Source organism: Oxyura jamaicensis, chromosome 8 (genome assembly GCF_011077185.1).
Source record: "Oxyura jamaicensis isolate SHBP4307 breed ruddy duck chromosome 8, BPBGC_Ojam_1.0, whole genome shotgun sequence".
NCBI classification, from domain to species: Eukaryota; Metazoa; Chordata; class Aves; order Anseriformes; family Anatidae; genus Oxyura; species Oxyura jamaicensis.
Genome location: NC_048900.1, coordinates 11638754 through 11650993, shown reverse-complemented (window position 1 = coordinate 11650993; position 12240 = coordinate 11638754). Strand labels below are relative to the sequence as shown.

Genomic DNA, 12240 nt, shown 5'->3' with positions numbered 1-12240 from the left:
CTGGTCTTTCCCAATTACACTGCAGATAATTTATCCTACCACATATTTTGTATTTTTTATTAAGATAACCTCATCATTTCTGGCAGTTCGGGTAATAAGCTCCCATGTTTTTTGTCAGTGGGTGCTTTTTTAAGGAGTAAAATCCCAGCTGTTTATAAAAATGTTTCATGATGATTCTTAAAGCTCAGGTACATCATCATTGCATTTAGGCATAAGAAGCAAACAGCAGTGTATTTTGTGTTAAAAAAAGTATTCAACAGAAATATCTAGACAATAAGATAAGAAGTAAAGCCTTTTAGTGTCTTTTTAACGGTACAAGCTACAGTTTGCAGCATTGGCAGAGTTCTCTCCTATTTAGACGGAAAAGGATTTTTTTTTTCAGTTAGATGGTTTGTTGCAGACTGAAGTTTATTTTTCAACTCTGCATACTTTTTATATCTGCAATGTGCATTTAAAAGGATTTCTGTTGGCAAACGGAAGTCAAAAAGCTCGGCTCAGTTCTGGCACATGTGAATTTCTTGTTCTGCTCCCAGGTTGTCCATCTGGAAGCGCTGGCCCTGCATGAGCTGCCAGCAAGGTGCAGAGAGCAAATATTACAAACATTTTCAAGTGTTTTGAGGATCACCAGTAAGCATAGTCTTTGTTTGAATATTTTTAATTATTAAGTGTGTTCTTACCCTTTTTTGTTATAGTCAGTCCTGGATAGCCTCATTCAATCAAAGATAAGGAACAATCTGTGAAGGAATAGATGATGTTCAATTAACCCAAGAGCATGTTTCACTGATGTTTAAGCAATGCCAATTTAAAATTGTGTGTGCGCACAGAAATGACTTCACAGTCCCTCTCTGAGTGGGTTTTGGATTGCTTCGATATAAATACTTTTTCACCCTTGCTGAATTGGGTCAGCTTTGTCTTATTTGTCCTTAAGGGGAGAAAAACATTTTATTTCACGTTTGCAATCTGAGTAGCCTGAGAGGTACTGGAATGAAGCCAGGATCCACCAGATCTGAATCCCTGTAGTTGGGTTTGTTACCTTTTGTGCTGAGAGGTCAGAATACACGAAAGTGCCTTTGAAAGTGCTTTACATCCTCTCCTTGAATTCCAGCAGTGGCCCCAAGAGAAGCCCAAGAGCATCTATTGATTACAGTTTTTTTTTTTTTTTCAAAGGCTCATTTTCAATACCAGGACCAAGAAAAGTGTGGGAACATGGGTAGAGTTTGAGTGGCATACACAGCTAAAAACACATCTTCCTTTTTGACAGTACCTTTTCCCCCAGCATACTATGTAGATTGGTTTGGGGAGGTACTGTCTTGGTATAAGGTCATTTCTTTTGCACTTTATTTTGTTTCAGTAGAAAATAGCAGCTTTCATCTCAGAGGAGCCTGCTGGCAAGCCTCAGAAACTGAAGGGCAGCCTTAAATGTAGCACTACCTTCAGGCGCAAAAATGAGATTCCTTCTTCCTTTGTCCCACACAGCACCATCCCAGAGGCCGCAGGGCACTCTGGTCTCTCTGTGCTGCCCACGGACAGGCGCTTCGTGGGCTCTGGTGTGAGCCAGCGGGTTGTTTTCTCCTCAAGTATTTATCTGGGAGAGGATGATCTGCATGTGCCAGAAAGATCCTACCACCAGCTTCAGGAATAGATTAAGATTTTAGTAACGTATCACCCTTCTGGTCTCAGTGGAAGAGAGGAGGTGCTCCATCTTGCTGTAGTTGTTAAGGATGTCTCGGTTACGGGCCTGAGGCACTGTGGATTTGGTGTGAGATTTTTGTACATTTGACAGCTGAACAGGACTCACTTCATGGTTCATCCAGTGAAGCAGAGCGAAAACGAGTGCAAGGATAGAGAGAACCCACAGAACTTGTCTGTGCACAGAGACCAGGTGTGCAGTTCTGGGAAGGATTAGTTACAGAAGTGAATTAGATGGAAGAGGGACAAACTGAAGGTAAAGGGACCAAGAATAACATGAAAAAAGGTAGAGGGGGAAGAAAGGGAGAGGGGTGTTGAAGAAGGATGTTCTGTTAAAAGGAAAAGGGTAGATAGCATTTCAAAAGCACTGAAAGTATGGGGAGACAAAGGCAAAAGCAGAACTGGGAAATAGGTTTGGAGATGCTTATAGATGAACCTGACCAAATGCTGGCTTTGATGTTTGGAAGTGATTTTGTCCTCCAACAATTAACCTGGCATCCCTTGATGAGAAGAAGGTAATAGCCCTTTCCTTTGAATACAGTAGATAAATCTAGTTTTCTTCCTCAGGAGGTGAAAGACGTGAGATTTTTCAGGCTAAAAGATTAGAGATAATGTTTTGTTGTGATGGCCTAATTCTTAGGAGTCTGTAAAACAAACAGGTTGGATGCTTCCATCTGGTTGAGTCACCTGGAGCCAATAAAACACTCTTGCTTTGTCGGCGTTCTGCATAGGAGAGAACAGAAGACCTTGTTGTCTCCAATTTGCTGACTTCTGTGTTACAGGAGGCAGCTGTGGGCAACATCTGTCACCTGTCCCAAAGGCAGCTTGAGGGGTTTGCCTTGCAAACATCTTGAAAGTCGCTGTACTTGACTTCTGTCCTAGCAGAGCACGGATGGTGGGACAGGGCTAGCCCCAGCTGGCTGTCACTGTCACTACACCTGTCCTAAAGCAGGGCTCCAGATCTGCCTGTTCAGTCCACACCAAAAGAACATTCATTTTGAGCAAATTCTACCAACCAGCCTGTAATACTCTTAACAAACGTGGTTTCACTCGCATGCATTTGGGAAATCTGACGGCAGTGCTCTGTGCCGCTGTTTCATGAAGGAGCAGAAGAGATTCAGCCAGTAAAATGTTGCTTAATCCTATGGATTAAGAACCTTTATATTTGCTTTGATCATACCAAAGAATGTATGTGCATGCATGCCTGCAAGCTCCGGAAATATTTTGACACAGTTTGCTTTTGCATATTGCATAAAGTAATTTAAAGGGCTGGAGGAGAAAATCAGACGTGCAGGTGTTGAAACACTTCTGTGATTTCCCCACCCGTACAGATGCGCGCACCGTTGTGTATCAGTAGCGAGTTGCACTCGTATCGCACTGGTGGTAAAACAGCTGTCGTTCCTGCTGATGTCTGCAGGGAGAGGGCTGTAAGGAGAGGCTGAGGTCTGGTTTATCTGGGAAAGAAGAGGCTGAAGGGTGACAGAAGGCAGCCTGCTGCCATGTAGAGGGGAGTTACAAAGGCGATGGAGCCAAACTTTTCTCTGTCGAGATGCTTGGCAGAGGCAGCAGCTGCAAATTGCTGCTCAGGAGATTTGGTTGAACACACACAACACTTTTTCACTGGAAGGTTATGCGGCACTGGATTGAGTTGCCCGGAGGAGTGGTGAAATCTCCATCTCCAGAGGTTTTCAAGGCTTAGCTGGACAAAGTCAAAGCAAAGCTGACTTGGTGTTGGCATTGCACCCACGTTGAGCAGGAGGACTGTGTGACCCCCAGAGGTTCCCTGCAGCTATCATGTCTTTGGTCTGCTATTGTTCGGTGAACTTCCATAGTTCAGAAGAGAGATTAGTTGAAGATTTGGTATTTTTAGAGCATAGGTGAATTTTTGAGTTGATCTTTGCTTTAAATCAGTTTCAGGACTAGTATCTGAAGTCACCAGTGTGTGAAATCTTTTGAAAGTTTCAGTTTTGGCTAGAAAGGGTATTGAAGTTACCCATTTTTGTAAGACTGACCTGCTGTATTTAAGTGCAAAAGGAGAACCTAGGTGCAACTATGGGTACATAAAAAAGACATCTTCAAGTCTTAATCTAACCAAGAATTGGGAACATGGCATGTAAAGGGGAGGTGGGACCTAATACTGCTGTCTAAGACCATCCTTATTAAATGGTATTTTTTTAACCATTTGTATAGTAGTTGTTATTCATTGAAGTGCCCCTGTAACATGAGAAGTGCTAATTACTGCAATATGAAGCTGGCACGAACTGGAACTATATAGTATTGCCTTCGTGCCTAGAGGAATCCCAATACAGCACATTCCTCATAATCGTAGTCAGCAGGAATTATTGCTGAGTTTGCGCTCGGTGGCGGTGCATTGACTGATTTATTACTGGCATCAGTTTCCCCATTTCACTTCTGTGACTTCTCATTTTAGGGCTTCTTCAGTAAACGTCTGAAAGGGTCCATCAAGAGGACAAAGAGTCAGTCCAAGCTGGACAGGAACACAAGTTTCCGTCTCCCATCTCTCCGCAATGCTGATGACAGGTAAGGTTCGGTGCATCTCCCAAAGCAATCTCTACTTATCTAGAGGCACTTCACAAAATCTGCATGCATATGTGCTCACAGAATAAGAGTAGGGAAGGAGTTTTGTTGCTAAACTGGCAGATGGATGGTTTTTGGCTGACTGTATCTTAGAAGTTGTTTTTCTTACTATTCAATGCATCGCTGGCACACCACTGAAAATTTCTACTGCTCTTAACAGCTGATAAAAAGTTCTGGTTAGGCATCTGGACTTCTTTTGCATCTGTTTCAAATAAGGTACAGACAAAATTTCATGATACAAAGCCACTGGCTTGATCAGCTTTTACAAGAACTTGCCTTGATGAACGCAATACTTATCCGCAGATCAGTGCGGTGGCTGATATGATTGTGCTGGTGCAAGCAGATCAGTTCAGCTAGCACTGGCAAAGCCCAAGGGTTTGTGGTGCAGTGAAAAGTCCTTGTCTGTAGATCATATAGTGCTGCAGTGCAGAGCCCTACAAGGAACAGATGGTCTGATTTTCAGAAAACTGGAAAACTCGGTAACTTCTGTCCGTCTTAGTGCTCCATTTGGTATAGTCTTGCTTGTTTTGCTTTCCCCTAGTGATTCGGGCTTGAGTGGATTGTATGTGAGGCAAGCAAGAGCCTATATGCTTTTTTTTTCTATTTGGAAAGTGTCTTGATTGTCTTCATTAAACATTGCTGTGTGTTATATTCCACAGCAGCCCAGCAGGAGAACTAGATTGAGTGGAAAATAAAGTTGCCCTGTACTTAAGGCCATGACAGGCTTCTCTGATTTTACATTGTTTAGTGCATTTTCCCTTCTCTTTAGCTGAGTTGAATTCATTAGCTGCATCTGTCATGCTGTGCTGCTTCAATCAGTGGTTCTATCTTCTCCATCTGAAAGTCAGCACCATAAAATCATGGAGATAGCAAGGCTTCAGATGTTAGAGGTCTTGTTAACTCCATGAGTTAGAGAAAAGACTGCTGCTTACCGAATGTGACTAATGGTGTGGATGTTGTTGCTCTTTAGTCATGGTAATGTCCACCCGATCTGGTGAGAGTCAAGTCTGTGGTGGTGGTGTTTCTGTTGTTTGTTTTTGTTTCTGTTAAATTAAATGCCTATTTTCAGGGAGTTGGAACTTTGCTATAAAAAGCAACTCAGTGAGCAAAAGCATGTGTAATAATGGCACCATGTAATAACGTACCTGTTATTTTTACTGTTGTTTGTAACCAGCTTTGCTTGAAGTTTTGTAATGCAGAAATATCTTTGCAATAAGTGATGCATTTGTCTTTTCCTAACTTGGCACTCATGCGAAGCCCGAACTGATGACACTTCCATTGGTGTGTAAGGGAAATGCTATTATTCTGGGATACCCAATATATTTAGCTATAATTAATCCCTACAGCTTTGGTTTAAGACATTATATGCAGCAAAGCCACCTTCTCTCTGCCCACACCTGTGTGGGCGTGAATTGTCAGCTAGACCCGAATGGCATGTGGGTTTTCTCTGGCTGTTCAGAGAGCATAAAAGGCACTACACGTGGAGGTGACGTTAGGCATCGCTGGTTCTGTCAGCCCTCTCAGGACTCCTAGGTATGGACTTCAGGAGGATCCACGAGATCTGAGAAGTTCCAGTGGCAGAGTCCATGCAGAGGTTTTGGGGATAGAGCCCAGGACAGCCAGCGATGTGCAGGATGTTGGACAGGGACAAGGCGATGGCTGCGCTTTCTGTCCTGCCACAGTTCTCCTCTGGCCTCCTACGCTAGCCTTGTAGCAGTGTCTCTTGCAGCTGTAGTCCTGGAGACGGGACAGTGGTTTGGGTGCTTTGTGATCTGATAGCATCGCTTGCTGCTAATGGACCTAATCTTGTTTGCTAACAAGTCCAGGCGAGCCTCCGCCTTTCAGAGCTACATGTGCTGAAGTGAACAGAGGGCACAGCGTGGAGGCAAGGGAGATCATTGAGAGCAGCCAAGCTATGTAGAAAGCAAGCTGAGATGAAGTTTATTTGGAGCTCATCTTTGCACATATGGCTGCAGCTGTTCCAAAGCATGAGCCTCACCTCTAGCTCTGTCGATGTTTGTGAAGTGCCATGCTGCAGGTGAGGGTCATGAGCTGCTGCTAAGTTATTCTAGAAGAGAAAGCATAACAGCACTACTCAACCTTGTAGCTACCTTTTGTTGAAAAGATTGAAGGCTTTATAGAGTTCTGTTTGCATTTGTGATCTAATCAGTGCACCAATTGAATATAGCGACTTGGAAGATACGGTTATAGCTAGTACTTCCTAAGGGTGTTTCTAATTTTATGAATAAAGCCTTAAAGGAAATTCATTTCCACTGTGAAGTTAAACTTGCCAGTAATTTCTCCCTTCCTTCCCATATGTTTCACTGTGTTATCTAAGGGTGCCTGAAAAATGCACTTGGTGGCTAGACTAATAGGAAAAACAGATCAAGACTTACGTGGGAATGAAGCACTTGAGATGAGGAACAGATGAGTGTATGGGGAGGAGATGGGCTGGAGGGAAGAGAGAGGCTAAAAAAAATATATTCTTGTTCAGAATTACGCTGTTATTTGGGATTTTTCCAATGGAGCAAGTCAGTTACAACTGTTTGTGCGTGAAAGAAGGTAACGTACAGCAGCTGAGTGGGAATTGACATTTTCTCACCTTCTGCTCTCTCTGCTTTCTGCATGAGTTTGGTCTGTTGCAGGAAAAACTTTCCTGGCCTCTGCCTCAGTGAGTCAGCCCTTTCTCATTTTAAGCAGGTGGTGCTAGGTGATGTCATGGTGCTGTACTGGTTTTCAGGGCCAGATTGACCGATAGCATCTACCTTTTCTTGCTCTGACAAATACAGAGCCCTAGCTTCAAAGAAAGTATTATGTAGCTTTATAAATTAAAACCCTTAAAGGTTAGAAGGGAAGGAATGGAGGCTGCTGTCGTGTTTGTTTCTCTCGTGCTTTTGTGGTGTTCGGGTCCTATTAAGAAACAGGAGATGTTCATAGATAAAAACCTATAAAATTCTGCAATAAGGAAGATTGGTTATCCTGGTTTGGGATACTGCCACCCTGCATGCCATTCGGGATGGTGACAGAGGAGGGATGCTGTCTGATTGGAGTTGATTTAAAATAGAAAGGATTCAGGAATGTTGTCAGAAGGGAGTGCTGGAGATTGTTGCAGATTTTTTTGTAATCAGATTTTCTGCTTCGTCAGGAAGAACCACAGCCAGCCTACTTTGTTTATCTGGGTTTTAAATTTTGCTTCAGTGTGACTGACGTAGTGGATGGGGAGGAGAGAAAACTATGGTCCCCCTGCGGAAATGAGCCCACCGTGGTCAGTATCCACGTGTCCTGCATGAATCCACAGCCCATGCAGCTCACACCACCTTTATCACTCCAGGTTCTGTCAGTTGTACTTGAAAACTTGTGGTTTGTCTTCACAAGACACAAACGTCGGAATGCTTAAACTGTATTTGGTTGTGACCCATGCCAGATTTGAACGAAGCTCTTCAGATCTGTGGCCAGTATGGTGTGCCATTGGGTTGTCAACAGCACTGTGAGGCTCTCTGACACTGTTACCAAATCACCTTCACAGCTTTCCTAGCCTGATTCCCACTGCATTCGTTGAGCTCTCCAACCCACACACTTCTCTTTTAACATTTTCTCAGTAACATATAGAATGTAAAAAAATAAAAATAAATATTTTTTTTTAAAATGTAAGGAGAGACCAAATGAGGATTTTCATTTGGGGCTGGGAATTTAAGAGTATTGCTAAGTGGTCCGAGAGATCTCACCTCGGTTCTGTGTATGGAGAGGGAGCAAAGATTGTTGAGACTGGCTGCATACGGTCTCAGCGACTGCAGCAAAGCTCTGCAGACAGCTGGGAGGGTTTTGCCCTGTTGGGATTTACTGCCACGTGGGAGCCCTCCTGATTTACTAAAAGTCATTTTATGGCATTATCAGACAGTCGTGGTCGAGCGCAGGATCCCTCCTGTGCTTGCTCAGGATGGGCTCCAGCAGGTCGCGGGGAAGCGGGTAGCCATGGCTCTGGGCTTCATGGTGAAGCGCTATCGCTGCTCCGACGACAGCTTTTCCTACTTTCGGTAAGTGCCTGCACCTCCCTCCTTGCTTCTTTGCAGTGTGAAAATAGCACCCGTCGTAGAAATAATAGAAGTAGATCTTGCTGTGCTTTCCTATTTGTTCATCATAATTGAATCCCAGTTTTCAAAAAAGGTGGGTGATTTTTATCCCGCTTGAGACTTGAGGATAAAAATCCGTATTATGCAATGCATTGTTAAGGCTTGACTCAGTCAGAGCTTGCGTTCATTCAGCATATCTGTTTCTATCTGCACACTGGAGTATGGAGAAGAGGGAGGAGTGGTTTGTTTCCAGAGAGATGTCCCACTGTTTTGGTGGAGGTGAACATATTTCTTTCAGCCACTTTTCTCAGTCCTTGTGCAGCTGTTTGTTCTCCAGTGAAAACTGAACAAGATCTCAGCGTAAAGCCTATTGTTGCAAACCTCTGCCTTGGCCCCACTGCAGGCTGCAGCAACCCCCTTTTAAAAACGTGCTCCTTCATGGGCCAGTGCTTTTCTGCAAAGCCCAGGCTCCTCCACGTAGCACCCACCTATAAATCACTTAGCAGCGACAAGAAACTTAGCAGGTTAAGCGTCTCGGCTCCAGCAAAACAGAAGAATTTCACACATTAACAGCAGAGACGTGGTTACAGGAGGGTTGGGAGCACGTTACCCCTGTGAAATTCACAGCGGGTGCAGCCGCATTGCCGGAGGTGCCTGCTGGGCACGAGGTGCTGTGGAGGGAGGCAGGGGAGATTCAAGCAGCGAGGCTTTGGGTAGGGCCCTGTGAAGGCGGATCAGAAGCTCAAAGGAAGGCAAAAGAGATGTGCTCGGAAAAAGCTCCAAGTTCAGCTGTAGCCGGGCGGAACTTGCATCTAAATAAACAACCCTAAATTTCTGATTTAAAATAAATAAATAAATAAAACTGGTTAGACTTGTCAAATTGTTGACCAAGTAATAGGATGTTTCGCTAATAGGCAGTTGGGACACGAAGCAGGGTGTGGTGTGTCTACAAAACCAACGCGTGCATGGGGAAGGAGGGCTGGTGCTGCGGCACTGGTGGTGCAGACGATGCTGCCGACGTTGGGGTCCGGCCCAGCGGGGCTGGGGTTCCGAATAGCAACGCTGAGCAGAAGGTTCACTGCGTTAGAGGCCAAGCTCTCTGCTGGGACTTTGCGAGTGGCTAAGTATTGAATTCAGCTTTCTGATCTCGGGGAGTGGCTCTAAACACACGGGTATTGTGCCGGAGCGGTTTGAATCATGCAGACGTCCAGTTTTGCGTAAGAGCGGTGGAGACGAGGCTTTAGCCGGGTGCTTGAGCCGAACAAATAAGTCTTTGCTGATTTCCTTGCCTTCACACCAATTTGTTGGTAAAGGAAACATAGTTTAGGGGATTCTGTTACTTGGTGGCTCATTTATATAAATGTATATATATTTAATTGTTACCTTTTGGATTGTTGATGTCCACCGGCTTGTTTTTGAAGCAATACACTGCTCTCTGGTAAGCTCAGTAATTGAAAGTCCTATGTGCTTTTTTGGTTGGCTTTTAAATAGGTCAAAATCAGCATGAGAGCTTCATAACCAGAGAGCAATTAGGACTTTAACCCTTTATCCTACATGCCTTATAGACAGTAAGACAACACAAGTCAGCTAATAGGCTGCCGTGCGCCTTGGGCTGCTGCTGGAAGCCAGAGGTTTCCAGGTCCAGCATTCCCTCGTTGCAATCAAGCCCTTCCTGCAGCAGCAAATTACAGAATTATGGTGTGCAAGGAGAGGGGGTGGCTCGGGGCTGGGCTGTAGGGTGGTGGTGGTGGTGAAGAGACCTTTTATGTATCGGCTGGATGCTGCCACTGGTCAGACCTCGGGGCATTGGCTGGGCTCTGGTTTACGAGGGAGTTACACAGCCCTGAAGATCACTACTCCAAAACATGTGAGAAGAGGTGAGAAGTTAAAAACGTTCCCTGCCAGGCACCTCCTCCACCTGCTTTTCCTATTGGAAAGAAATTATGGGAAGCAGCTATGTGAGAAATGTTCGCTGCTGCTTGTGACTGTTTGCTCTGAACTCCTACGTCAGCTCCCTAACTCTTTGTTGCACACAGCAGTGGATAGAAACAGCAGCAGGAAAAGAGTTTGTTATCTGAGGTTAATTGTAATTTAAATGGGGATTTGGTTTGTTAATGGGGCTGTTTAACAGAAACAGATTCGTGCGAACAGCCCTTCCCCCGCCTCATGCACGGTGATCTTTCTGTTTACAGTAATCTGCTTCTCTGGGATTACCTCTCTCTTAACAGGGGCTCTAAGCAGTATTTGCCTTGCCAGTAGCTTCCTACCCGGTACAGGAAAGCCCCTGTTAATCTTGCCCCTTTGCTAGACACTGGAAAATAAGTTAGCGACTTCGGCTTACTAACTCTGCCTCTGTGTGAAAGGGAAGCCAGCAAGCAATTTTTCTTCATTGTTACTTACAGCCTCAGAAAATCAGATGTGGCTTTAAAGAAGCAGAGAACTATTATTTCCATGTAATTATTGCCTTTATTGATCGGGATGCTGTTGATTTAGGCACAAGTCAATGACTTGCATTGCAGATCTATCAATAGATGAAATATACACGATGGTGTTTACAAGTGCATCTCCTTGGGTTTGTAAATGCATGTGGTTGTATCTAACCAGCGACTTTCCAGCATTGCTGTGATGTTTGTGGAAGATAAAGTGGCAATTCTAAGCCACTTAATCAGTTTAATGAGCTATTTTAAATATGGTAACTTCAAGGAATTGCTCGAACAGATAGACATTCCTCCGCCATGGATCCCGAGACAACAAAACTAACCTTCTCCGACTGATCTGCAACAAAATGAAATACTCACAGCTCACAAGCAAACACAGCAGTGAAGCAGAATAGAATAGAATGCTGCTAGAGGGTTTGTCTTGCAAGGTGAGATTCAGAGGCACCGAGTACAATTTGTCATGTACTCAGTACATGTCGTGTCTTTGCCACCACCCCATCCCTGAAGGCTGTTTGGAGGCATTCTTGGAGGATGCCTCGCTCTCTCCCACTGTCCTTCACCCTCTGGGCCTCGCTAAACTCTTTGTAGGAAGGGAAGAGGAGGGACTTGTTTCTTTCTGGAAAGGTGACCTTCTCTGCATCAGCGGAGCAGGATCCCTGTGCTTGCTGCCTCCCCCTAATCCCCTTCCAGGAGGCCGTGCCATAGCAACATGCACCAGGAGCCTCATCGAGTTCCCCCCGGGAGCCTCCTCAAGTTCCCCCCGGGGCCAGGCAGGAGCATAGCCGACCAGCAGAGAGATTGCTGTGCCCGTGCGGCTCCGACTTCTCTGCTGGCCCCAGCATATCTGCTCAGTGTGATGCTCATCCGGAATTTGTAACCCAAGGCTTGAGGAAGAACTCTGCTGGATTTGGTGCCTCCCATTCTCTCCCGGCAGGATTTAGTGCCTGAGATGTAGCCCAGAGCACGAAGTTTGAAAAGAAGGGCTCTGACATGTGGCACCGCTATGATTTGGGGATGCACTGCTAAGTGGCTGTACAGTTGTTTCATGTAGGTGTGCTTGATTTGTCCTACTCCCAAGCGCAGCCTCTGCTGAACTGGGATCTGTAAAATTTCTTCTTTCTCCTTTATTTGGTCGTTTATTTTTTTCCCCTCTTTCTCCTCTTCATGACCGCTCCACGCTTTCCTTCTGCTATAAGGAGCTCCGGCTGGAGTTAGCTACAGGCTCCCAGCCAGCTCCCCTGCATCATGCACCAAAGCACTCTGTTAGGGCTGGAATTGCTGAGAGTTGGGGATAGGGACAGAAGCCAAGTGACCTCAGCAGCGCTTTCTTGAGAGGAGAAATTAGAGAGGATTTTGCAGAGATGATATTAAAGTGGTGTATTGTGGTGTGTTTATTTTAGATTTGCCCTACCTTAACTGCAGCAAGTGTTCAATTATACATGGCT

General features: G+C 44.9%; 1 protein-coding gene across 9 annotated transcripts in view; it reads left to right on the top strand.

Moving 5' to 3' along the window:
• The window catches only part of RASAL2 (RAS protein activator like 2), a 142727-nt gene that overhangs the window by 96692 nt on the left and 33795 nt on the right, over positions 1 to 12240 (top strand). For all 9 annotated transcript variants that reach the window (XM_035333750.1, XM_035333746.1, XM_035333748.1 and 6 more), the window contains one exon: positions 4121 to 4230. In XM_035333750.1, the coding sequence (XP_035189641.1) occupies positions 4121 to 4230 (110 nt within the window). The remainder of the gene's footprint in view (positions 1 to 4120; positions 4231 to 12240) is intronic.